Genomic DNA, 27,991 nt, shown 5'->3' with positions numbered 1-27,991 from the left:
AACTTGGGATGGGGGAGGCTCCCTGTTGAGGACTGCTTGCTACTCTAAGCAGAGCCAAAGACGGTAGGGCCAGTAATCCAGAGGAGACTTGGGAGTTCCTTTGCCCCCTGAGTAAGACTCACTCCACAGGAACAGTTTACATAGGATGGTTTTATTAAAAAAGACACTTTAATCAACAAATTTCTAAACTCATACAATGGAAAGTCAATACAAAATCCACCCCAAACACAGCATGGTTTCAGCAAAACACTTCATGTCCGTCAATTTCATTCAAAGGGGTACCTGCTGGCATGATACAAACCCATCCTTCCCATGCCTTCTTAAAAAAACAAACAAAAATCACAGCTTTCAGTTGTGGCCCCTGCAGAGTGATAAAAAGCCAACCAAACGGGGGGTGGGGGGGGTGCACCTTGGAAGTGCGTGCCAACTTTTTACCCCTGTGGGAGGAAACACAAGAAGAGCCTCATTTGGTGCATGTGAGGCAGGGGTGGAGCTGCCTTTCCATCTTCACTGGGACAAACTTTGGCCAGTGCTTTATAAAAATGTTGCAGATTTGCTGCTGAAAATCCCCAATGGGATACCAGATCAGCACATTTCGCCATATAATTACTTGCTAACTTGAGCAGGGGGGAAATGGCTGAGTTTCTGGTGTACCGAGTGGACAGCAAGATACCAATTAACACACAAGTTTTGTCACATGTACCCTGTGAACATCAGCTCGTTGCACATGCAAGGGAGACAAAAGGATCACAAGAAAGTTTTGTTCACATCCCTATTTTTTAAAAAAATCACTTCCATGCCCCATTTCTGCTGAAACGCCATTCTTCTGCTCAGGTTGAAGAGGACTGGTAATATTGCCCGTAATTCCATGCATTTGGGTAGTTGTACTGGGGAAGAAGAGGGAAACGTTAGGAAAGGCAGGGTGCGCCCCACGAACGGGATGTGAAGAGCGTGCTCCCCTCCCGCCTCCCCTCAATCCTTAAAACCACAAAGGAGGCGATTGTAACTGCCTGAGCCGGGCATCTGCCACAGGGGCCTGTGTCTATTAGGCAGACGGTCCCCGCAGCAACACTCCTGAGTCCAGGGAGGGCCTAGCAGAGCCCCTTCGCTTACCTGGTACCAGGCGTTGTAATTGTAGGCAGCTTGACCGGTTTGCATGTCTCCCTCTCCCATGTGTCCAGCTGCCAGAGCCGCTTCCTCGTTGTGGCATCTTTTCTCATCTGGCTCCTCACAACTGCAAGATGGAACACATGCCCTCCAGTTATCTGACAGAGTAGGGCTTGGCTCATACGAAGCATGCCCACAGAGTACGGGGAGGCCAGGCATGCTGGGACACAACCAAGGAAAGGGCTACGGTGGATATAGCCACAGCACTCAACTTGGATTTTCTTCCGAATTACCTTTGGGAATATCCCTTGAAATATTACGGTTGCATTGTGTCTGTGTTTGTTTTGCATTGTTACAGAACGCTGCCAACACAGTTTAGCAGAACTGGACTGCACTTCCTGCCATTCACTTTTTCATCGGTAGGGGCTCTTCAGGAGTTGGAAAATTAATTTAAGAGCCCTTCCATAGGGAAAAAAAATAAGAAATACTGCTCTAAAGAAAGTAGACGGCAGGACAAGCCTCGCTGTGCTCTCTGCTTGGAAAGGAAGCCAGGCCTTGCGCCCTGAAATCTAAAGTGACAGCACGGAAGAATCCTGCGTGGCTGTGTTGAGGGAGCCTGTCTGCAAAGGCTATATAATGGGAGGGGAAATGGTGAGCCCCCTCGCCCCTGGGATCAACATTTTGAAGAACATTCTAACCTTATGGTTTAAAGCTTTTGCTTCTCAACGGAAGGCTTCCTGCACACACTTTTTAAAACCGGAGCTGGATTTTCAAAGAACTTCATGTGATCAAGAAAAAGAATTCTAGATCGTACACAGTGGCAGGTGGGTGAAAGAAGTGTTCTAATTCCAAGTTGGCTAAAGTAGGGTCTGGACTACCAATTCAGATCGTAGGAAGGAATCTCGCATAAAAAATTCTCCCCGCCCCTCAGCCTGGCTGACATTCCTTTTTTTTATTTACTTAATTTATATCCCATTTTTCTTCCCAATTGGGATGTGAAGCAGCTTGCATGGTTCTACTTCATTTTACCTTTCTGAACAGGTAACGATTTCTTACTATTTTTCTCAGTGCAGTGTTTTCTTGGAGAATATCTCTCCGCATGCCATGTGAAGTAATACAAGCCAAACACAGGCTGACAAAGTCAGTGAGAATGAGGCCATCAAAACTCCACTCCCTCTGCAATTAGCAACCAAGGCCTCTCTGCCAAAGGACAAGAGTTCATACCCATTTTCTGCTTTCCTTTTTAAAATCTCCTGTTCCTTCAGAAGGGCTTGATGCTCTTCATAGGCACCTAGAAGCCTGTCAAGAGAGGAAGAAAACACCCGCGGATTAGACGTTGGGGCTTCTGCCACAGGCCCCACCCACCCGTCTGCTTTTGCTCTTCCCACTTGTAGCTCTCCCAGCTTTCTTCTGGTCTCAAGTCTCATGAAGTCCCATGGCCGGCATCTCTAAGCCACGATGACACACACAGAACTTGCAAACATAAAGCCAAGCCTGCCTTAAGTGTCTTGTGGATCGTGCCACAGTAGTGAAAGCCTTCGCTGAAGAGGACCCACAAAATCCCATTTGCTACTGCCATCTGCTGGCCTGAGTAGGTAAAACACCCTGTGAAGAAGCCACTCCCCCCCAGGCACCCCAACCAGTCTTTGGGACCACCCGTTCACTGACAGATTATCGCGAACGCTCAGATAAATTCAGGATAAAACCTCACTTGTTCACATCCACACCAAAATCTTCAAGAAATTCCACTTTTCGCTGAGAAAATATAATCCTCATTTTTATAGGCAACGGACCACCAATCGCTTTGTCAAAGCACGCAATGATGTTCTCTTCGTTTTGCTTGAGGTCTCCGTTGTACTCCATTTCCAGCAAGTTGAGATATAGCTTGGGGTTGTCCTGAGCCCAGGAGGAGGAAAAAGATTTGGACTCCTCTGTTTTCACGCTCAACAGAGCAAAACTTAACACGGATTCCGAACTCCCACAGCAAGGCAGGCAGACTGCGCTTGAGGCAAAGGTCCCCCCCGCCCCCACCTACACGGCCCACTCTCCTGGAAACTCACAACAGGCAACAGATTTGCAAGGTGACCCCCCCCCCCCCACTAACACATTTCAAACAAAAATCAACTTGCTTCATTGGTTGCCCACGCCCCATCCACTCCAGGAAGAGAGACACAAGTCAGCAAGAAATCGGGGGGGGGGGGGATCAAGTCTTTCCTGCCCTTTCGCACAACTACACACCCCGTAAGGCTCCACCACTGCTTTGATCAGGGATGAACCGGCTCCCACACCCTGACTGCAAAAATTCCTCGAAGCAAGAGAGAAAGAAGCTCATACACATTCTAGGGGGGGAAATTACTGCCCAAAGGAAGGGCAACAGAGCCCAACGCTTTGAGTATCTGTATGTTTGTGACTACACTTGAGAGCAGAGAATGGCACCCAGCATGTCTGACAGCTTGACCAGAATTCCATTAACGTCAATTCCATTATGTTTCCTTGGCTTGTTTTTAAAAAGGCTTCCAGGATTCACTTCCATCAGCTCATACTGACAATTCTTACTAATATCATTTGATTTATATGCTGCCCTTCAGGACAACTTATCGCCCACTCAGAGCAGTTTACAAAGTATGTTATTATCCCCACAACAACATCCCCCTGTGAGGTGGGTGGGGCTGAGAGAGCCCTGAGAGAGCTGTGACTGCCCCAAGGTCACCCAGCTGGCTTCGAGTGGAGACGTGGGGAACCAAACCCGGGTCTCCAGATTAGAGTCCTGCCGCTCTTAACCGCTACACCAAACTGGCTCTCAATTCTTGACTTGATAGGCCATTCGGGGGGGGGGGGGAGTGGATTATGGCATAATTCTTCACCACCACCAAGACCACATCCTTTTCTCAACATCTTTTCTCCCTTCCCCTAAAGTTTTAAATTCTATTAAAACCACTCTTCAAATAACTAATAAAAAAACCTTGGAAGACGCATGCTTATGGAGATTGCAATTGGAGCAAATGAACAGTGGCAGTTACTTTCGAACTCAGACGTGATTTTTCAGAACGTCTGGCTTCCTGCTACAGACAGTGCGGACAAAACTGGGAACATTTTCAGATTTTGTTGGCCAGTCTGCTGAACCAAGAGAGCACAGTCCTGACCTGTGGCCTCTGCATGCGACCAGAATAAGGCCCCCTCTGCCACGCCAAGTGAGGGCTGCGCAGAGGGGCACGCACACGGCTACCATGGGAATGCAAGCCAGGCAACATCAGTTTAGAGGGACAGGTGTCTCCATGTCACGACGACGTGCACTGCAGAGCTAAGACGGGTCATCACAGTTGCCAGCCACAAAACAGGAAAGGCTGTCCAAAAAAAAAACCCCGCCGGAAGACACTTACCCCGTCTCTATCGATAGCCTCCAAGAGCACTTTACGGGCCTTCAGGAGGGACTTCTGGATTTTGAGAAGATGCCGAGCGAGTTTGACAGCAAAGAAAGAGGCTTCGTAGCTCGACTTGGCATTTTTCACGGCTTCCTGCAGCAGGTGCTCTGCCTCTTCCATGCTCCCGTGCCTGCGCTCTAAACTCACTCTGCGCAAGCGAATCATGGCCAGTCCAGAAACGTTTTCCTCAAAGGTCTTCAGGATTCTTCTGGCTTCGTTGATGTTCCCTAGAAGCACGACAGAGTGAAGTGTTCAGCCGGCGCTGTTTTCTCGCAGGAACTCAAAAAAATGACCAGAGTCCAGAGCAAGACTCCCAGCACTTCCCAAGCTGCCTGCCCAACATTCCAAGCTTAGTGGTAACATTTCTGGCATCTTAACATTTAAACAAGGCCAGTGGGCACAACTGCCCAAAGCTTTGTTGATGGGCGTCCTCCGTATGCGAGACACCCACTTCTCCCCCCCTCTGGACAAGCTTTCAGCAGCAGCTGCCCCAGTCTGAGGCCAGAGCTGCGTTCAAGTGGCTGAAAAAGAACGAGCTGCAACTGAATCCAGGCGAGAGGTCATCCCAGTTGCCAAGTGTGATGTTCTGTAAGGAAGTGTTCTGCCTGCCCTAGATGGCAAAAGCTTCTTTTTGGCAGATTCACCTAAGAGCCTGAGAGACCTGAATGCACGAGGCTGCCCTAAATGGAGTCGGACCCTTCAGTCGGACCCCTCTCCAGGTCAATCTCGTCTTCTCTGACTGGCAGCAACTCTCCAGGGTGGCAGGCAGAGGAAGGTCCTTCACACCTCCTCCTCCTACTGAAATGGGGATGCCCACGGATTTATCCAGGGGTTTCTGCCTGCACTGGCAAGCAGACCACCGCTGCACCAAGCCACAGACCCAGCCGACTTTTACGAGGCCCCGTTCTTTTGTTGGAAGGGTTGCCCAAAGTGCTTTTTTCCCCGGCCTCACTTAGCACAAAGGTTCTCTCCTCTCTCGGCCAGCCCAGTGAACCCATGCTACAGTAACCTCAAGGTTGGACCGTTGTGAGATACTCTACACGGGGCTGCCCTTGAAAATAACCTGGTCACTTCCATTGGCTCAAAATGCAGCAGCTCAAGTGAAGCCAGATACTTTGCATGTGTTATACTTATTTTGAAGTTGCTGCATTAGTTTATTTCTGGGCTCCATTCAAGTTGCTGGATCTCACAGGTAAAGCCTTTTTCACATTCTGGGATCCATTTAACTGAACCGCCACCGCTCCCAGCATGAGCCCATATGACAGCTCCAATCATCCCTCCTACATCCAGTTGTGCAGACATGAGGAACGGCCACCGCTTTTACAGGGGTGGCCCCCCCTACTGCGGAATGGCCTTCCTGAGAATATCCTTTTTGTTGTCTCAGAAAAGGCTTTGTTAGGCCAAAGTGTTGAGGAGGGTGTTTGATGCCAGCACAGAAGATTAACAGCAGCATCTTTTCTGTTCTGCTTTACAGATTATGGGATGGATCCTATGATCAAGTTCCTTTTATCCGAGGCAGCTGCAGAACACACCTCCTCTTCTGCTAGCACAAGAGCTCATGGAATAACATTGATCTTGTGCTAGAGGAAGTGTGGCCCACAGGTGGATGCAAGGAACTTGTTCACAGGACTGAAGTCTACGTCTACTATTGTTACAACTTCTAATTTTTGTTGTGACAGAGGCATCCATAACTAACAAGAGCTAAGGATTTCTGGTAGAAACACTGGGAAACGCAGGCCTTGACATGAGACTTGAGGAACAGTACCAAATCAGAAAGGAGAAGGCCAGTTCAATTTTCAGGAAATTCTTACATCCTTCCGAAAGCAGGTCTCTTTCCAACAGGTGTGATTTGGGGACTGACAGTTGATGTTGATCTTATTTAAAAACGCCTTACGCATCTCGTCACAATGAATATTTACAACTCAGGTAGTCCAAGTATTTTGATTTTAACAGCCAGTTCCTACTCTGTCTGGGCACTGAATATTCACTGGCCTGTAATGATCGCAGGCTGGTCATTTTGTCTCGGAGAGCTGTGCCGTTCCTCTGGCCCTAGCCCCCCAACCCTTCATGCACCCACTGACCCCCTCACCTTGCTGTTCTTCGAAAGCAGCCCAGAGCAAGTGCACCATCGGCTTCTTGGAAAGATGTATCGTGCAAGCCCGACTGTAGACATGTCTCACCCCTTCGATGCTGTGATTCTCCATGTACTTGGCATACTGCATTTGAAGACAGAGCACAGACTGAATAATTCACAGCTTCCTCTGGGTGGCTGAATACTTGAGAGAACTATAAAATTCTTGTGTTTAAACCCATTCAGCACCTTTATTGAACCATTAGACTAGTTTCTGTAAGGAAGGACGAAGAGAGGCAACGAAGTTGGCATATGCAGCTGTCAAATCTGGTTGCAAGCAGACCATCTCCTAATGCAACAGATATAGTTATACATGAACAACATTCAAACAAGAGTACAGAAGGTTAGTCACTGATCAGCAATGTTTGCAAAGGGGAGAGCCGTGCTTGGGAGTGACACCCCGTACCTTGATCCAGAACTCCTCATAGAGGGCACAGGAAATCACACATCTCTCGAAGAGGACCACCACACGCTCATGAGTCCCATTCTCAATTTCAAAGTCCAAGTACTCCTTCCAGTTCTTGAGCTGGGTTTTCTCCAGAGGCTTCACGTGGAAGTAGGGCCGTTTTATCTGAAAGGGGTGCACGTCATCAGAATGGAAGTATGCCAGTTTAAAAACAAACCACACCAAAAATCTATGCAAGGGCATTAATCCCTTGGCTAATAATCCCCAATTGTTTTACCATATACCTCAGAGCACACGGGAAGTTAGGATTTTCGGTGCCAATGTGCATCCTCAGGGTAACCAAGGAGGTTGGAACAAAGGGGGGTGGGGTTAAATTATTAAAAATAACTAAAAATAAGAAATTAAAAACATGGTATGAAATTTAATAAATCAATTAGGAATACATAAATTGGATTGAAAGCATCAAATGATTCTATATGTATGTACTAAAACCTTGCATATAAACAAAATAAAAATCACTAATGCACAGGTATCATAGTACATTTCATAGCCATATGTACAGAACCAAAAAATACAGGTGCGTTTTGGCCCAAAGATCTTCCTCAGCGGTGTGAAAATATCACAGACAGCGCCCCACCAAGAAAATACAGAAATGAAACATACATGACCCAGCACACAATAAACACTGAGATGAAATGCAAGATACTACGGAGTGAATTCCTTAGAATTCTGCCCCAGAACGGCATAAAGTAAAGTAAGGGCAATGCGTTTTAACAGGAGTTGCAATTCCTTTGCCCCTAAATCTCCTCTAGCTAGGTCTAGAATAGAAAGTTCAAGAAGGAGGGCTGGATACCGACCAAAAATGAAACAGGAATCCTTGGTTACCCTTGGCTTGCGGTGCTGTTGTTTTTTCTCCCCTTTTCATTGTCCTCCCCAATCTGCATCCTCAATAGGGACCGACAGCGAACCACACTTGCCACAGCTGCTACTCGCCTCTAGCTTGGAGCTCTCTGCCATCTGCTTGGAGCTCTTCGCCATCCTGAATCACCTGGTGTCAACCCATCTTTGTAGGCAAGTTAAACAGCATCGGCCCCAATTTCAATCCATCGGAGACTTCACTCCTGCAAGGGCTTATTCATATTCTGTTTCTGATATTTAACGGTGCTCATCCAAATAAACAGAAAGGGCCCATCCTCTTATCCCCGGAGAAGTTCATTCAAGAGCCTCTGGAGAGGCATCTTTTCTTAAAGTTATCTGAGCCAGCGCCACCTCTGCCCCACCTTGGGCAAAAGATCTTTTTTTAAAAGCTGCCTATGTAATTCAAGACGGCATTCCCAAACATGCGGCGTTTTCTGAAGCGCCTTGTTACATGTTCAATATGTTGCTTCAAACTGCCTGAAGGAAGGGCAGGGCGAAGTGTAACATAAGAAAAGCTAGTTATTGTACCCTTATGGTAACAGCAGGTTTGGGACATTTGGATGCAAGGTAACTAGTGCAAACAAGTGAATGATTAATTATCTCGCAATGCTACTTTGGCAACAAGCAAAATGCCCATACGTGGCAGAACAATGAAATCGTTAATTAAAAGACGCTGACTGCAGCGAAGTCTGAGCAGCGTATCAAAGATTCTGGGTCCACACCCGAGCGTGGAATTGCCTTCTGTTCTGCAGATGTTCTTGCTCAATTCCAACATTTGTTACATCTCACCTTTGCCTTTAAGGCCAAGCGGCAAGTGCCACAGAGAAGCTGTGTGTGGAATGGGACGGATCTTAAGTCTCCTTTCCCTGAAGTGCCACAGGCCAAGCAGTACCCAGCAGATAGGAACTGGCAAGGCATGGCACTGGCACTACAAAACTCTGTGCTGCTGTCAGAGGAAAACCAGCCAATATACTGAACACACACCCTGGGAGCAGACGTGACCTACCTCAGCCAGTTGTTAAATGCTGCGCACTCCGTTGAAGTGGCGAGCTGGCTCCTGTGCACTGTTCAGCTTCTGCGTGTGAGATTTCTGCTGATTCCCCATCCCCACCCCCAGTAGACCTTCTGAACATCCCTCTCCCATGCAGATCCCAAGGCCCCACAGCCTCCCTTTCCCCACAGCAGGATTCTGAGGAGCATGACAGGAAGCAAGAGGTAGGGAAAGGGGCAAGATCTCTGCTTGCAAGCCTGGATCACAGCATCCAATCCAGTTACTTGTCACTGGGGAGAGACTATATCCATTCTCCATCTGTGCAAGGAGCTCTAAACTGGAGCTCAGAAAGGAGACGGGCCAGTAGGCTGCGGCATCCGAGTGCTCTCAGGCAGGCCACGTGCACAGATTCTGGGATGCATCTGTCCCTTTGCAAGCTGAAGTGCTCTGTGCTGCACCCAGCTGCTCAGAAGGGGTCAAAGGCACTCTACTCTCCCCCGCCCCCCCCCCCCCACCATCATTAACCCATTTGGACCTCCAACATTCATATCTGCTGGCAAAAACAAGCAGATATTCCTCCCCTCGGCCTAGCACTCAAAAGGGTTTCCTAAGTACATTTCATGTAAAATACAACTTGGTTGTTGATCAAGCAAAATAAAGTGTGTGTGTGTGTGTGTGTGTGTGTGTATGTGTGTGTGTTTTGAACGCACCGCAACACCATATGAGCCGCGTGTTTCAGGTACAGAAACCACTCAAGACCAATGATCTTTCTCCAGTTCTTTCACACACACACACCCCATACCTCTTGTGCTGTCCCCTTCAGCCAGTTCTGCAGAACCGGGTTAGACACACAAACACACACTTAAGGGGAAACATATAGGAGAGGTGGCACAAAACCCTCTTTGCCCATGGCACCCCCACCCCACCCTTCTAATCCTGCAAGTGAAGCCTAGGTGGTCTTGATTAAAATGCATCGTTTCACTTGCAGCTTGGAAACTTCAAATTCAGCTCAACATGCTCAATTAAATGCGTCATGGCACACTCCTCCCACAACCCTGAAGGCACGAAAGCAGATCAGCACGAGGTCCTGTACACAGAAACCTCAACCTCTACCCATCAGCGTGAGCCCTTGCGAGGCTCGAGACAGCCCCCTTCAGCAGGGAGGGAGACTGCCCAGGGCAGCTCACTGCTATCGCCAGCGAGGCGGCACAACTGCACCCGCTGCCTCTGGACCAAGTTGCCACTCTTGGGTGTTTGGGATGTGCAGACCTGCTTGTGGTACTTGTGCCAGGAGGGCTTGACTGAGAGGAGCCCCATGGACACTATGTGGAATGCTAACAGGGGTGACACAGAGGAGCTTTCAGCGCGAGGAATCCCCGAGTCAGAAGTCCGAGGTGAGCAGCACCTGCATCACCTCCGAGCAGCTGGGCTCCGCAGAGGCAGAAGGGGTTCACTTCTTTATTGCTCTGTGTGCCACTCTGAGAGTTCAACCCTGGGCATAAAGACACAACTCAAAAGGTTTTCTAAACAAGAGCCCTGGAGGAACCAAGCCTGCCCTCTGACTGGCAGAAGGATAAGCTGAAGACGCGCCCACCAGAGAGCCAAGCCTCAGTAAGTGAACTGATTCAGCCAGCCAGCCACACAATAGGGGTTGACAAGAGAGCAATCCTAAGAAGGTCTACTCTGAACCCTACTCAAATCTGCTCAACGGGGCTTACTCCCAGGAAACTAGGATTGCACTGTGAGAAGTCCTGGGGAAGAATCCTAAAAGAGCCATCTGCTGTGAATAGAAGCCTTGGCCAGAAATGTACGCACGCACCCCAACTGTATGGAACAGATGCTTATTTTATGTACATATACACAATCACGAGGCCTGAAGCATCAGTTATAGTACTGCCCACAAATGCCAGATGTACACTGGCCTAAAGTCCACCCTATCAGATGACAGTTCAAGACCCAGGCATGGTACTTTCATTTGTGCCTCTTCATCAAGGCAACTTCAAACTTTACTGGAAGTCCTACTGCTCCACTTAGCTAACAGCTGTCACGTTCCTCCGATACGAACAAGATGCACAGCCCCCCTGCAGTCACCTTTTAAAAGAAGATTTAAGGAAACTTACGCCTTCTTCAAAGGTCCACCGCTTGCTCACTTCGTGCTCATTGTGATTGAACATTTCCTGGTGAATCTCAATGATTCTGTGGCGCATGTTTTCTATTTCCGTGATTAACTACAAAAACACAAAAGCGAAAACCATCAGACACCAAAACGGTACCCTCTGAAGCTGACAAACGTGCTGTGAAGGCTGCTGGCCTATTGCTTCCACCTGAGAGCCCTGGAGAGCTGCTGTCAGTCAGATGGGGCATGGTCAGAGATGTAAAAATCTTAGAAATTTTGAAGATACGAGGGGGGGGGGAGTGGACGGACGACATTATATTATTGGAAAAAAACCCGGAAATTTGGGGGGGGGGGGGATTAAATATACTCAACATTATTTCCCTATTAAACCAAAACTTTTTACTGATTTAACATAAAATGCATAATTTACTTAGCATATAAAACAGTACTACTTGACTTACTTCAGAATTTAAAAGTATTAATGTCTTTCTTTAGTTTCTATAAGAAAAATTGCAGACCCTCACAGTATGCAGCACAACCAGCTTTATAACACCGAAAATACTCAACTGTTTTGTAATGTGCTATCATTAAACACAGTATATTAATTCTTGCCCAAATTATTTACATTAAAACAAAAAGGACTCTTGTAAATGTTATACAAGTCCAGTGTGTACATAGGAATTATTGTTATCTAATGCTGTCTTACTTAAAAATTTTCATATTCTGAATTTTCTTTTAATTAAGATGGTGGGACAGGTTAGACTTTTTTCAATGCTCCCTCAAATTTCCCAATTTTTTCATTGGAAAAACTGAGAAAGTACTTGGTCTTTTTCACACAAAATGCTTTGCAAGACAAAGGGTTTTTTCCCTCACTCAAAAAGACAGAATTTCGTGTTTCTTTCAATGCCCTCCCCCACCCCAATCATTGGAAAAGTTCTCAGACGTTTTCATACTATACATTTGGAATGTGAACACGCTTGTCTTAAGGAGCATTTTACTCACTCTAGGAGCAAAAACATTTCATAGGCTTCCCCCAACAAGGCTCCCTCAAATTTCCTAATTTTTCCAGTTAACAAAAATTGAAAAAAAGGGGCTTCAGGAAAACCTGCTGTTTTTCTGATTTCCCCCCCATTTTTTCCTCAGGCCTTCACATCCTAGACAAGACAAGCTCTAGGCTACCAATCCTCAACAGGCAATGGTGTTAATACGACGTGCATCTGTCTCTCTTCCTATGCTCTCCTGTCTCTCCCAAACATCTGTTGTTCCCTAAACACCCTGAACATCAATTTCTAGATTTATCAAGAGACCTCCCAAAAATCAGAGGCGCCTTCGATCCTACACCACGCTCTGGGCCTGATCCAAATCCTCACTAAAGTTCTACACTGGATTGCAGTCATCAAAAACCATTTCAGAGCAACGTCCATTAAAAATTCCTGTAAGAAAGAACAGTGTCATCGAGGTACAAGGTAGTGAGCGTTTTACGTCCCGAAAGCAAGAAGCCGCTGTTTGCGAACCCTCAAACACGGCAGCCATTGCAGGTATGCTTGGGCTTCTGGACAACACTCATCTCCTGAATGTGCTCTCAAAACACAGCAGGCGCCAAAAATGTCTCTTCTGCATCCAGCTCACTTAATTCCGTCGACGGCATTTCCCGAGACCCAGACGCGGCTGGCACGCAAGAGTACCTTGGCAGGGTCCGTGATATCTTCTGTTCCAGAAGGGAGGTCGTTTCCAGGAGGGGGGTCCTCCCCACCGTGGCTGTGGGCAGAAGATGCCAGCTCCCTACGCAGCTGAACAAACTGTTCCGTGGTCAGAATGTCCCGGGGCACGTTATTCTGGACGTGCTCTTTGAACCTGCAACGCAGCGAAGGAAGGGAAGAGAGGAGACGGCCACACTCGTATCTGCTGGCTACAGTATGTCACGGCGAGCACACCACACTAGCCAGGAGCTCTTGAAGAATCCAGGAGAGGCCATCTGCACCCGTCTGAATGCGGCTCAGTGAACAGAACACACGCCTGACGAGCTCGGTATGAAGCAGCTGCTATTTTAAGATCAGCGCATGTTCCACTCAACTGAGTATCAACACATTATCCTCTTTCCAACTGGAAAACAATTACCTCGGCTTCTTGCCATTTCTCTCTCATTTTACAGGGGTGCCCTCGACTCTTGACAGCAATCAAAAAGCCCTTCTCATCGTTAACAAGATAAAGCCTACATGCAACCAACCAGCAAAGCACAGACAGTGATCATCTTTGGGGCTTGAGTAGAAGACCATGAAGACTCATTCGCACAGCTGCATTTTCAAAGCTGACTTTTGACTGGGACTCATCCCAACTTCTGCCTTGAAGGCAGCCCCACTCTACACAGTAGGGAAATCTGTCAAAATACAACAGATTTGAAAGGATGCAAGGTGTCGTTATTTAAAGCATCAAGCTCAATGGCCCACAATGGAACACAAGAGGTCAGCCCGTAAGATCGCTCTGCGTCTGTCCTGAGAGCACCTTAGCTTAAACACTTATGCCAAGGTTGGACTGCTTCTATAAAACGAAGGCAACTTCCCATATGAACAACTATGCTATTTACCAGGTTTGTATCTTTTAGGGAAAAAAAGAGGCTTGGCAAAAACTACCACCTTACTGTTCTTATAGAAATCAGTTTCAGGTAGATAGCCACGTTGGTCTGAAACAGAACAGCAGGATTTTAAGTCCCTTCTGAAGAAGGGGGCTTTGATTCTTGAAAGTGCAGGCCCTGAAAACCTTACAGGAATCAGTAACTGCAAGAGCAGCCCTGCTGCAGAATAAGCCGCCCAAGGGAAGCTGCGGGATCCGGTTCCCCTAAGAAGCCCCTTTCCCTTGTAGCGCAAAACCTTCACATCAAGACGGACTCATGAGGCTGGAAGCGCTGCAACAGCACACGGCGCACCTGTTACTGGCAAGGGCTTGTCACCGTATTTTAGGAATCCCTGAACATAAGCTAGCATTAAACAACTGAGTGCTGTTTTCAAAGCCAATGAACGTTGGGCACAGTGATTTCTCGGTTTTCCCTGTCTGGAGGAAAGTTTCCCTGTCTGGAATTTTTTCTTCACTAGAAAATTAAAACACAACAGCAAAACCAGCCAAATGATAATCTTGTTTCTCTTACCTTTGGAAGTGATGGCTGTACAACTGAGTCGGAATCCCTAGAATGCGGTCGAAGACAGCTGTAACTGCCTTCAGGTTACCTTGCTCGTTTTCCCAGTTGACATACATTTCCCAGAGTTTATCAGAGCGGAAATCTGTCCCTGCGGCCAATACGGCGTGCTCGTAGGTCCTGGGATGTAAATAATTTAAGGGATCATGGAAATGGTTCATCAGTGTGAAATGCAGAGCCCTAGCCTGGCTGTTTCTTCTGCTCCTGTTCTCTCTCAAGGGAAGACACCGTGAAGTCGTGTCACCCACCAGGCCACTCTGCATTCATAGACTTTACTGAGACTGACAACATTCAACATATTATGTCGCAGGAGAAGTTTAAAGTGTAACACAAAATGACTTGGATCATATGGAGCATGTGTGATGACACAATTCCTGCTTTCCTCCTTCAACACCTCTCTTAAGATTTTCAAAATACTGATGCTGGAAGATGTGGGGGTTGAGTGGACGAAAAGCCCCACGGCCCAGAGGCTGGCACTGAGGAAGAGGAACCTAGAAAAGTCATCAATCCCCGTCTCTCCTCGGGCACAGCACTAACTTGGTGCCCCGTCCCCCATGCAGCCCCCTTGGGCAATGTGCAGTTTGTCCATGAGTCTTGCAAACTCCAGCACTGGCGCTGGTGGGAAAGGGGAGTGCAGAAGAAAGCCAGGTCCACACACATTCTTACACAAAACCCACAGGATCCAATCAACACTCTTTGTAAAAAAGTTAATGACAATAACTATTCAAAAAAGACCAGAGCCAGAGAACGTCAAAAATATTTCGTTTCAAGCAGAGGTTCCCTTTCCAATGCTGAAAAGAAGCATCTTTATCCTCTATCATTTCACCCTCATGCCCACCATTTTCTTTATTTTCATTATTAGCTCCACTATTTTCAGGTGGAAGATCAACCAACTACCACTGATCCCAAGGTGTCAATGGGAGCCAGTTTGGTGTAGTGGTTAAGAGTGGCAGGACTCTAATCTGGAGAGCCGGGTTTGATTCCCCACTCCTCCACTTGAAGCCAGCTGGGTGACCTTGGGTCAGTCAAAGCTTCTCGGAGCTCTTTCAGCCCCACCCACCTCACAGGGTGATTGTTGTGGGGATAATAATTGTAATAATAATAGCTCTGAGTGGGTGTTAAGTTGTCCTGAAGGGCGGTATATAAATCAAATATTATTATTAGAGAGCCAGTTTGGTGTAGTTGTTAAGAGCGACGGGACTCTCATCTGGAGAGCTGAGTTTGATTCTCCACTCCTCCGCCTGAAGCTAGCTGGGTGACCTTGGGTTAGTCACAGTTCTCTCAGAGCTCTCTCAGCCCCACCCACCTCACAGGGTGATTGTCATGAGGATAATAATAATACACTTTGTAAACCGCTCTGAGTGGGCATTAAGTTGTTCTGCAGGGCGGGATATAAATCGAACGTTATTATTATTATTATCAATCTTTATATTTCAAAGTAGAACCACATCTGTTTCCCACCCAACCAATGCAAGAGGTAACTGAAGCTGATAAAAAACTGCTGAAGTCATCATCGACGGGCCCCATAAATCAGAATATTCCACTGTGTGGACAGGATTTGAACTTACCCTTTTTAAAGCCATTTTGGTTCTCATTTTAATACCGGCATAGGGAATTTTACATCTATTTAATACCTTTCAACCATAACAGGTCCCCAAGGCAGTTCCAAATACAATATAAAAAGCCTACGATTAAAATCTTTAAAACAATTAGAGTATCTATAAGAGGTGCCACTTTTCAATGTTCTGTATCTGAGATTCCCAAATGAATGAAAGAATATCAGGTGGTCCTCCACAACACAAAATTTAACAAAAGCACAAAAACCCTCTCGTGATTGAGCATAAAAAACCAAACCCCAAACCCCGTGTCAAGGCCCTAGTGGTCCAGACCATTCAAGTTGATTGACAGAAACCTGATTATGAATCAACTAGAACAAATCTTTCACAGCTTAACAGCCTATTTGCAACTAGTGACTTTACATGCAAAATAGCTTTCTCTTTAACCCTTGAGAGGAAAAGTATTAACAATCATCCTTTTTAGACATTGCTTTGTTGAAAAGACTGACATTTCTACAGGGAGGCTATAAAAGATTCTCACAGTGTTGCCTACTGTGAATTACTACTTTGTACAGCATGCATTAACATATATTGTATGCACATCAGGTTTGTCTCTTCTTCATCTTGACAGCTCTTACAACAGCCTTCGCTGAGGGATTTAGCTAAAATCAATCCCAGTGAGAATAAAGAACTGACCAGGGTCCGAATCCAACCCACGCAGGTTTAAGAACACACGGAGGCCACCTGCGCCTCCCCAACAGGAAGTGCTTCTGCATACGGCTGTGCCAAGCCCTCAATGGAATTCCATCCCACTGAGCTCGCACGGCAACGACGTACTTACCCCCGAATGGTCCCAACCGTTTCAGAGTCATCGGAATCCAGAGTCTCCTTGAGGAAGTTTATGTAATGGATCCAGAGGTCAACGCTGAGAGGTATAGCCTGGAGCCCCCTCCGATACACCTACAAAGAGAACACCGGAAAGCTGTCCTTCGTGTCATTAACTGGGTCCTAAGAGAGAGGCAACACTGTGCTATCCGGTGAACCTTAAGAAATACTAATGTACTGGAATTTTGTTTAAATAATCTACCATTACCATTTGGGTGGAGGTTGGCTAGAACATGGCAATGTTCTGATCTCCACGTGCGGAGTCTTGATCTTCAAAGCGCAGCGGGGTCCCTGCATCTGACCAGGCTGTGTGGGCAGGCTTTGGGGTACAGACCATAGGGCACAGACCCTTTAGAGGACCAATGACAGCGTCTGACCAAAAATGCAATAAGATGTAGCAATTGTGACCAGCAAACCAACCACAGTGTTCGAATTTGAGAAATAATAAATGTATAAATGTGACAGAAAAGCCCTGCCCTACTTGTTAAGCTGCAGTGTAATGCAGACGCTTGCACTGCAAAGCTTGACAAACTGTAGTAGAGGGTTAACAACGCACCTGCCAACAAAGAGAGAAAATATTAGCTCCAAACGCCAGAAGGAGTGACAAGCGCAAACAGAAAGCCCTGAGTGGCTGGCCAAAAGTGGCAGGAATTACCAAGAGTGGGTTGGTCATCGGCTTATAGGACCCAAGACCAACAGCTGCAGCAGCTGCCTACGTACCTCATCCGACTGCTTCATGTTGCTGTGCCGCTTTTCCAGGTCAGCGTATTTTTTCCAATAACCATAGCAATATGGGTAATGTGTGAAAAAACTGTCAAAGGCTTTCCTGGCAGCTGGTAAATGGTTCTAGGAGAAAAAGACAGCCTGACTTCAGCAATTTTAGGCTTTGCAAAGGGTTCTTCAAAGGAAAGCCAGGTCATGCACTGCCCTATCTTGGAAACTGCCTAGAGGCCACCAATTGCAAGAGTGGGATCTGACTGATAATTAAGCCTCTCAGCCCCAGATCTATAGCGCTTCCCTAAAAAATTCCTGGTCAGATCACCGATCTGCAGCAAAGCCAACTCAAAAGGAAGAGCGCATGTCCTCTCATACTGCACTGAATGAGGGCAGGACAATGCACACACACACTACCAACATCTTTTTACCTCACATTCTAATAAACAAGGGTGTGGGTTTTTTTGCTTTTTAAAAAAATAGACAGTAAGAAAGTTATGTTGATAGAACCAGAACTATTCTTAATTCTGGGCATAACTCGTAATTGCTTGAAGACAAGCTGCTACCCGGCTCTTTGGCTGACCTGAATGAGCCCTGCAGGCACATGTGCAGATCTGCATTACAATTTAGACACAAACTTGTGGCTCATATGAACAATGTTAACTGCTGCTTGTATAGTGAAGTTAAATACAGCTATTTTCAGGAGTTGCAAAACAGCTAGCCAAATGGGTTTCATCTGTGTTGTGGTCTATTCAGTACATTTATGTGCAACCTTTCCACCTAAATGTGGATCAACACATGGCTCACAGCCATACATTTTAAATGATTCCCACAAAATGTCAACAGTATCAAAATAACTGGGCCAAAAGCAAACACCAGAAGCACATATGAGAGGAAAAAAAATGAAAATTCTCCAAGGTTGGTGAAACCCACCCCAACTCCCCTTCTAACGCCTTTAGGTCTCTGCCTAGCAAAGAACGACTTTGAAGGAAGAGGCAAGGGAGCAGGTCACAGCTCACCACCGCCTATCAATCTACAGGAGGACGAGTGAATACCGAAGGGGGCTGCGCACAGCAAAACAGGCACGAGTCTGGGCGGCACTTACACGCCTGAAGGGCCTGATCCAAGTCCCCTGCGCAAGCTGGCACGAGCAGGATGGGTTTCTCTGGCAGTGACAGCCAGGCGGGCATCTTTAGACAAAACCTGCAGACCTCACTGACAGCCATCAACCGAAAACACAGCTGACGTTAGAGACCATACGCCCCTCAATTTATTATTTAAACATTTGCACTCTGCTTTTCTCCCCACAACGGGGACCAAAAGCCGCTTGCTGCACCGTTCACCTCTCCTCCACGTTATCCTCAGCCACCAGATGAGGCTGAGAGAGTGTGACTGGCCCAAGGCCACCAAGTGAACCCCCAGGGCAGAGCGGGGATTTGAGCCTGGCTCTCCCAGATCTCAGTCCAAGACTTTTAAGCATTAAGGCTTCTTAAAATATATATTTTATTCCAAAAGCACACGAGATGAGGATTTTCTACAAGTGCCCTTTGTGCTAATGATTAGAAAAGAATGAAGAATCAACATTTTCAAAACAAGTGGACAAATATGAATCACCCCCAACAAGGGACAGTGAGTATAAATTACTTTAAAAATAAACTTTACACTATACCAAGATGTTAAACGTAAATGACAAAACTCCACTGTCCCATAACACTTACAATGTTCTTAAGCTACTGGACAGCTACTGGAACTTCACCAAGCATAAGCAAGTAGAAAAGAAATTCATGTCAGAAGAATCCTGCACACACGTGTACGTGTGCGTGTGCGTTGGGCTTGTACTAGCCCACTCTAATTGACTGGGTTGTCGTCTCAGCGTTCCTTTAATCCTGTGTGGACCACAGTTCAATCGGTGCCCTTTAGAACTGCTGCACTCTTTTGACACTGGCAACCCCCAAACAAAATCTGACTCCCCACAGCTGCCCCCCTCCCTCCTTCATACCGTCTAGACATCCTGAAACAGTTCAATGGGCAGAAATGGGAGAAAGAGAACACAGGATACGGAGGGACAGCTCGGCTCTCAGGGGCAGCTGCAGTTCCTGACAGACCTTTGGACAGGGGCAACTTCAAACCGTCAGCCACTGGGATTTACGCTCTACAGAGGGAGGAGGCTTTCTTAATGCACATTAATTTAGAACTGCAAGGACACCCCAGGATGAGAGGCCTTCCCAGGGTTGGCTCCAGGCATCAGAATTTCTTCGGAGCTCAAGCATCTTCAGGAGTGTTACCAGGCCTTCTATCTGAGCAAGCATTTGATGGCGGATGGTGAGCAGGGAGTTACCCTAATTAAAATGTAACATTCCGTATTTTAAATTCTTGGGGGGTGTTCCTTTAAAAAAATACAGCTGGCAATCTGCCCTGAGACTTCCATGGCAAGAAACAGTGTTCCACACCAAAGAGACACAAATGCTGAGCCACTCACCTCTTGCTCTACATACTGCAGGAGATACACCCAGCCAGTGAAGTCCTGTGGGTTTGTCTCAACAACTTTCCAGAACTTCTCAAATTCAGGAGGGAACGAAGGCTCAGGATCATCAGTCTCTGCCGTCTCCGTGTCTGCCATTTCACTGTCCTGGGGGTTCTCTTCCTGGGGCGTGGGGCCAGGAGAGTTGTCAGGGGACTGCTCCATCTCCGTGACGCTCATGATCTCTGTGCTAAAGTCAGCAAGCTGCTCGCTCTTTGCTTCGGTGGCCTTCCCCATGCTCTCGCTTTTCAAGTGGCTCTCGTCGTCCTTATGATCCACACTCTGCATAGCGACGGAAGCTGTTCTGGTTCGGTTAGAAAATAGCCTGTTGAAGTAGGAGATTATCATCAACTGCCAGCACAGGATTTCCAAAACAAGGGCATCTGACATGAACAGCCCTGCCATCTCAGCAGTGGATAGAGGAGGATAAAGAGCTTGAGGATAAAAAAACAACAACAATGCAAGGGACTTGCTCCAAGTCACCCTGCACATCACTGTGTGGACTGTATGGTATACGAACCCAGGTGCCAAACATCTAAAGCCATCTTCTCTTCCATCACCCTGGTCTAGTTATTGAAGGCAAAAATGCTCTGATGAGGAGCCAAGGCCAGAGAGCCAGGAGGACTAGAGGGAGCAGGAGGGGCCTGATGCTGCAGAGGCACCTGCTAACCTTCCTCCAGCAGTGCCAGAAGCTGCCCTGCCAGAGAGACCTTACCAGCGGCCCCTGAGATAGCCACCAGGCCTCCATTGGGCAGGATACAAACCGGGGCTCATAGCCCCACAAGCCCCACTACCACGTCACAAGAGCAGCACTGGCAGAAGGCCTGGGCCAAGGCAGCACAAAGGAGGCAAAGGAGACTGGCAGCATGCATTCCCAGCCTGGACCGAAAAACGGGCTCTGAGAGCAGTACTTCTTTGCAGGATCCTGGCCAAAGCACAGCCCAGATTCAGGAGCCTCTGCACCTGCCAGCCAGAGCAGCTGTGCCAGATCAACTCCCGGTCTGTTTAGGCTGTGGCTTGAGAACGCTGCACTGCTGTATCCACAAGCCCACAAGGCACAAGCCATGTACGCCAGCACCAGTCTATGCTCCCCACTCTAGCCAGCTAAGCCTGAGGCCTTAGGGGTAAAATGGAAGTAGAAAGAGAGCCTTGTACACTGCCCTGAGCTCCTTGGAGGAAAGGTGGGATAAAAATATGAGACAGATACTGTTATGCATATATCTGACATGAAAGAGACTTAATTGTGCCATAAGGTCAGGAAGAGGCATATGACACCAAGAGAAACAAAGCAATTTTACGCAAAGGGATTCTCGATAAATATCTTAACTAGCTCAGAGTTCACATCCTAAAAGGTTATTTTGCTTTCAAAACTGAGCAGACAAATATTATTTGTCTACCACTACCTTGGGACTTCCTGTTCCAACAGCTGACCCAATGGCGGGGTGCTAATTAACAGATTTATAGAATTGAAAATTTGAAAGTATAACTGCCTTAGTTTTCTGCAAGCGAAACTGCCAATTTACCCAGTAGATGAGACACAGCAAACGGATGCGCCCTGTGCTACTTTAGCACACACATCTTTTCCCATCTGAGAATTTTTTTTAATGTATACCCCCCCCCACCACCACCACCTTTCAGCCCAATGGGACCCCAAAGTGGCTCACATCGCTCTCTCTTCCTCCATTTTAAAACAACAACAACCACATGGTTATACAGCACTCTTCTGGACAGATCAATGCCACACTCAGAGCAATGAACAAATCCAGTGTTGTTGTCATTACCCCCTGGGGAGCTGGGCTGAGAGGACTGGCGGCCCCCAAGGCCACCCACAGAGCTCGTGACAGTGGTGGGATTTCAGTGAGCAGAGCCCAGCCACGGAACCACTGCTTTGCTACTGCGCTCTCTCTGTGAGGCGAGTTATGCTGAAAGAGTGCGATGACCCAGGGTCACCCAGCAAGCCTCCAGGGCAAAACAGAGATCTGAACTTGGGTCTCTCAGATCCAAGCTCAACACTCTAATTACTACATTATTTCATTTATTATTTATCGAATGTTATTTTTACTCTGCCTCTCTCCCCAGTGGGACCCAAGGCAAGGTGCATCCTTCTTTTCTCCGCTGTGTACTCACAACCACCTTGTGAGGTCGATGACCCTTAGAGCATGAGACTGGCCCAAGGTCACCCAGCAAGCTGCCATGACAGAGCGGGGCTCAAACCTGGATCTCCCAGATCTGAGTCTGACCCTGTTCCTCACACCACAGTGGTTCTGTACAGTACTCTGGCATTCAAAGCAAGAAGAAAGAAAAGTTGAAACCATAAAACCAATTTTTAAATACAGAAAACAAAAATGTAATGTTTGGACAGAAACCACTCATGCAGTCAGAACAGACTGCCAAGATTATTCTCAATAATATTATTTTATACTATACATTATGAGCAAAACCTTGTCTTAAGAACTTTTCATTCATTCCAAAAGTAAAATTATGTCTTAAGAGCCCTGCCCCACTGCATTCTCCAAACTTTTCCATTTCTTCCATTGGAACAGTGGAACAAAAGTCCTCAGAGGAAAAAAAAGTCTTGTTTGTTTCTTGGCCACGTCTCTACATAACCATCAGCCCCTCTTAATTCTGATCATGCACAGAACACATTAGCTGCTGTCAAGCACACGGGCAAAGAAGAGCCGAGTTCCCACCAGCCACAGAAGAATGCAGGATTAAGTAACAGCAGGTGTGGGTCCTCCTGGCCACCCCCTTCCCACAATCCCACTCGGTAAAGCAGCCCAAATGCTCCCTCTTTCCACCTCAAGGTCAAAAAGGATCAGTCCAACTTTCCCCATGGAGAGCTCCTCGGAAGTCCCAACTCTTCAAAGCCACCACAGCTTTTATGGCAAACTGAGACACAGAAGAAAAGCAAACGGGGCCCCCCCGACCTGCAATTAGGCAGCCGCGTCTAAAGCCTCACTCCGCCCCATATCCCTCAGGGTCATGCTTCATCCTTGCCATGATCCCCAGCTCCGCAGGACCAAAGGCTTGGGGAGAAAGCTTGGCCAGCAGGGTTCTCATCAAGCCCGGGCAAACGGAGCGTCAACAAGCCCTGATGCGGCATCCTCCCGCACTACTTTTGAACATGACAGTAACAATTACTAACTTGTAAACAGGATTCTAGATGATCAATTTACACACCCCTATAATTAACACAGCGCCGCCCGCCGTCACCAGCGCGCGCTTGCATAAGAAAAACAGCCCAAGCAATGCCTTCAGGACAAACAGAAACCCCTCCCCAGTTTCACAAGTTTCGGGGGAGGGGGGGAGGTAGAGATTTAATTGAGCAAGGCAAACCCATCTCATTAAAACCGAGAAAGCTCTCAGACTTGGAAAGCTTTTCTTCTGACCAAATGGGAAAAGGCTATCACTTTTTAAGTAGGGAAGTCTAACATAACCCATGAATCTCAACCTTCATTCCTTCACGGGCAGCATAAAACTCTAGTCCTCAGTGTTTCAGAGAAAGGTGTGAAGAAGATGTGACAGCAAAACGTGAGATATCCAAAGCTTGTTACGATTTCCAGGTGTCACCGTGTTAACTCTCAAGAGCTAGATGGAGCAGGCCCATCACTCCCCTTCGGCAGTCACTCCGTTGGCTTCCCATCAGTTACCAAGCTCAATTCAGGGTCACGACTATCACATTCAAAGCCATCGTGGCCTCCCCCCCATCTTCCACCATGGCAGCTTTGCTCGTCTGAACAGGGCCTTCTGCGAGTATCGCCCTGCAGTTGGGCAAAATCAACAGCTGCCTGCACACGTGCTTTTTCTGTGATAGCTCCTGGCTTTCCACAAACTAAGCAAAGCTGAATTATTCAGGACTTTCTACCCAGCTTACAGGACCGTGTCATATGAAACAGATCAGAGACGTCTTTGCAGGGATGAAGACCAAATGCTACGCTATTGGGCACTGTCTGCTCATGCAGATATGCGTCTACTAGCAGGTTTCCACACTGCTAAACATGCCATGGAAATTAGTTATGCTTTGCTTCAGATAAGAGTTCATCTCTGTGCTAGGCTTTATGCTTATTTAAATTTTTCTGCCTCCATTCCCTATTGTATCCGTTTCCTTGAATGTCCTAACTGTTGTATTGTCGAAGGCTTTCACGGCCGGAGAACGATGGCTGTTGTGGGTTTTCCGGGCTGTATTGCCGTGGTCTTGGCACTGAGAGATCTCTGTCTTTTGGTGCTACACCTCTGAAGATGCCAGCCACAGCTGCTGGCGAAACGTCAGGAACTACAATGCCAAGACCACGGCAATACAGCCCGGAAAACCCACAACAGCCATCGTCCTAACTGTTGTTCATTGTTATAATTTGCTCAGTGAATGTCATACATGGATTATATTGTATTTTCACTTGCCCTGCTGTAATCTGCTTTGGATCTCGTAAGAAAGGCAGACTATAAATTAAATAAATAATAAATAATTCCCTGCATCAGAGATTAAGAGTAGTCTTCGTTTTTTAGAACCTAAATCACTTCAAAACAGAAAATATATCCAAGGGTAAATTGGCATTTATATACTCATGAAATGTATTGCTCCATCTGGATATTTTTTTGCCTGTCATAAGCATATCCAAGTTGTTGGTGCAAAGATAATTAAGCAGGTACTTTACATTTTAACACTGGGAAGTTTGTTGAATAGACAATATTAAACAATTACAGGTTCCTGATTGTCACAGCTCCTAAAGAAAATATTTCACTGGAGTTTTTTCAGCATTCTCTAAAATTATTCATTCTCCAATGGTTGTTGTGGGTTTTCCGGGCTGTATTGCCGTGGTCTTGGCATTGTAGTTCCTGACGTTTCGCCAGCAGCTGTGGCTGGCATCTTCAGAGGTGTAGCACCAAAAGACAGAGATCTCTCAGTGTCACAGTGTGGAAAAGATGTTGGCAGGTCATTTATATCTACTCAGGAGTAGACTGTGACACTGAGAGATCCCTGTCTTTTGGTGCTACACCTCTGAAGATGCCAGCCACAGCTGCTGGCGAAACATCAGGAACTACAATGCCAAGACCACGGCAATACAGCCCGGAAAACCCACAACAACCATCATTCTCCGGCCGTGAAAGCCTTCGACAATACATATTCATTCTCCATTATATTTGGATTATTTTTAAAATGATCTATTCATCTATGTAATTAAGTTGTAGTACTTTCTGTTCTGGATTGCACAGGCTGGCCTGACCTTATCAGATCTTGGAAGCTAAGCAGGGTTTGCCCGGGTAAGTACTTGGATGGGAGACCACCAAGGAAGTCCAAGGTCACTATACAGAGGTAGGCATTCGCAAATCACCTCTGTTTGTCTCTTGCCTTGAAAACCCTACAGGGCTGCCATAAATTGGCTGTGACTTGACAGTACTTTATGCATACGTTTAGCCTCACTCTATGAAAATACTACCAAACTTGTTGAAACTACTTTCCTCATGTCAAAACTTGTACCTTGACACAAGTCAAAAGTTGGAGATTTTAAACTATATTGTTCTGAACTATTTTGATCATACCATGTCGCCAGATAAGCAATACTTCATGCTTTTGAACAACTAAACATATGCAGTTTATTTAACCCACTTAATATTTTCCTGAAAATCTGCATTACATTTTGGTTCATCGAAGGGAAACAAGATCGTGGGGCAGAGAGAAGAACGTTAGTAGTCAAAGAAGAGAAAACCATGGAGAGAACAAGGAATCTGGCAGGTCAAAAATATGCCTCTGAGACACACATTCATATCCTTTCTGGGATTTCTATCCCAAAGCTGCTGCTGTTATTATTTACGTCATTTATAGTCTGCCTTTCTCAGGGAGACCCAGGGCGGATCACACAGTGTGAGGTCAGTACAACCAGTGTCAAGGCCACTTCCGCACAGTGTCAAGGCCACTTCCGCACAGTGTCAAGGCCACTTCCGCACAGTGTCAAGGCCACTTCCGCACAGTGTCAAGGCCACTTCCGCACAGTGTCAAGGCCACTTCCGCACAGTGTCAAGGCCACTTCCGCACAGTGTCAAGGCCACTTCCGCACAGTGTCAAGGCCACTTCCGCACAGTGTCAAGGCCACTTCCGCACAGTGTCAAGGCCACTTCCGCACAGTGTCAAGGCCACTTCCGCACAGTGTCAAGGCCACTTCCGCACAGTGTCAAGGCCACTTCCGCACAGTGTCAAGGCCACTTCCATAAATGCTAAATGTAAATGCTAAATTGCAGCAAATGTGTATCCATATAATGTCCCACTTCAATGCAAGCAACTGTGTACGTATTTGCCTCCCTTCTCCAGCATTACTTTTCTGCTCTAGGCAGGGGAAATCAGAAGTCGGCACACAGAGGGAAGAGGACAAGGGGGAAAGGAGGGATGAAGGAAGCAGGAGATTTCACAGAGATGCAGGGGGGGGAGCAGGAACCAGGAGAGGGGGAGGGCGACAGAAGATGAGGAAACTGGGACTGGAACTTGCCTGTCTTTAAACTACATCTCCAGGGACCCCGTTCCCTACACTTCCCCAACAATGTCTAGACATCACGCAGAGCAGACTTTCCAGTGATGTGGATGAAGTTTCTGTTTGGCACTCTAAGAACGTGCCCTTGTATGACCCTCCTGGGGGGTTCCCATGCTGTTTAATATGCCGGTCTTAGATTTGCTTATGCTGTTTCAGCATTTCTTCTACTCTGTATTGGATTTCCGCCAGCGTAAATCTTTGCAAATCTGCATTTATATACCCCATTACATTGCCGACTGAAACGTCTTATAAATTGACTGCATTGACTCTCACTGCTGTAATCCACTTTGAGCCTCAGTGAGAAAGTGAGTGGGCTATAAATAACGTAAATGATAATAAACAAACTGCAAGAAGAAACCCAAAGAAACGGTACGGCAGAGTGGCTTAACAAGAGGGGAGGGGTCAAGGGCTAGCCTCTGACCATTATTCTCTTTCACTTGTGCTGGGTAGGCTGCCGTTCTCACTGAGACCCAAAGCAGATTACACAGTGCAAGGGAAATAGAATCATTATCCGAGGCCGGTTCCTGGCATCTGGCGTCTCAGTGAGAAAGGCGGACTATTATAATAATAGTAAAAACATAACGATGGTGATGATGATGATGATAATGGCCACCTGACCGCAAGGCTGCTTCGGTGAACCTATGCAGATCACAAGAGGGAGGGCAGGAAGGGTTACATCAGGGCATAGTTCTCGTGGCCCCGTCTTACATGCCCAGGGTAATGCCGAGTGCCACTTTGGGGAGAGGAAGTGATTTTCCCCAGGCCAGTTTGGCCAGGGATCCTGACGGTGTTTTGCCATCTTCTGGGCATGGAGCAGGGGGTCACTGGGGGTGTGCGTGTGTGGGGGGGGTAGTTGTGAATTTCCTGTACTGTGCAGGGGGTTGGACTAGATGACCCTACAGACCCCTTCCAACCCTATGATTCGAATAACAACAACAATAACAGTACGCCCTCCATCCTGTCTTTCCCACTCTTGAACTCTCTTTCCTGATGGGCGCCTTAAGCCCACCCTCCCCAAGGAGCTGCACCTCTTCCTCCACCTGCACTGCAAGGGGCACGTGGGAAATCACCAGCGAGGGTCTCACGTCACCACCCCAGGGAGGAAACGAGGACACGAAACTCGCGCTGATGCGCCTTCTCCCTCTTGTGTCCGCGAGTCCCGCAGGCGACGCTACCGTGAGCGGAGCGGGAGATGCCCTTCCCCCCCCCCCGGGCAGCGGGAAAGCGAGGGGCCGCGCATGCGCCTGAGCAGGGGCGGGGGAGGGGCGCCCCTCCCCCCCCCGAGCACGCGCCGGCCGTGAGGGGGCGGGGACGCGAAGCGAGATCTCCTCAGGCGGGGGGGGGGCTAAGGGGAAAAGGCCCCCCCGCTGCCCCCGCTGGCTCCCCCCGGGGGCCGCTGAGGGGCCCCGCCGGCTCCCACCTACCCGCCGCGCGCTCTCTGCCATCGGGCCCGTCCGCCACACAGTGACGCAGCTCCCTCTCAGCGTCGCCTGCGCAGGCGCGCCACTCCCGA

The 27,991-nt window shown here is 47.5% G+C and overlaps 1 protein-coding gene and 1 non-coding gene across 2 annotated transcripts; both read right to left on the bottom strand.

The window, feature by feature from the left end:
- Nucleotides 1-130: 130 nt before the first annotated feature.
- Nucleotides 131-27,991, bottom strand: PRPF39 (pre-mRNA processing factor 39). Its single transcript, XM_054970534.1, has 14 exons — nucleotides 27,903-27,991; nucleotides 19,916-20,282; nucleotides 17,443-17,568; nucleotides 16,679-16,797; nucleotides 14,234-14,401; nucleotides 12,777-12,945; nucleotides 11,096-11,203; nucleotides 7,067-7,231; nucleotides 6,619-6,745; nucleotides 4,488-4,756; nucleotides 2,819-3,003; nucleotides 2,332-2,406; nucleotides 1,114-1,234; nucleotides 131-887 (listed from the first exon to the last, which is right to left on the bottom strand). The coding sequence occupies exons 2-14, from the start codon at nucleotides 20,243-20,245 to the stop codon at nucleotides 831-833; spliced, it is 2,019 nt and encodes a 672-aa protein (XP_054826509.1). The 5' UTR covers nucleotides 20,246-20,282; nucleotides 27,903-27,991; the 3' UTR covers nucleotides 131-830.
- On the bottom strand, nucleotides 4,350-4,433 carry LOC129325378 (small nucleolar RNA SNORD127). Its single transcript, XR_008596624.1, has one exon. It is a non-coding gene; the product is annotated as a small nucleolar RNA SNORD127 (small nucleolar RNA).

The sequence above is a fragment of the Eublepharis macularius genome, chromosome 2 (genome assembly GCF_028583425.1).
Source record: "Eublepharis macularius isolate TG4126 chromosome 2, MPM_Emac_v1.0, whole genome shotgun sequence".
NCBI classification, from domain to species: Eukaryota; Metazoa; Chordata; class Lepidosauria; order Squamata; family Eublepharidae; genus Eublepharis; species Eublepharis macularius.
This window is presented reverse-complemented; position numbering and strand designations above follow the sequence as displayed.

Bases quoted from the DNA above. Each gene is read 5' to 3' on its own strand.
- PRPF39 (XM_054970534.1), bottom strand. From the start codon at position 20,245: ATGCAGAGTGTGGATCATAAGGACGACGAGAGCCACTTGAAAAGCGAG. The intron at 17,569-19,915 runs GTGAGTGGCTCA...TTTTTCTCCTAG, and splicing joins TGCAGTATGTAGAGCAAGAG to AACCATTTACCAGCTGCCAG. The intron at 16,798-17,442 runs GTACGTAGGCAG...TTCTCTTTGTAG, and splicing joins ACATGAAGCAGTCGGATGAG to GTGTATCGGAGGGGGCTCCA.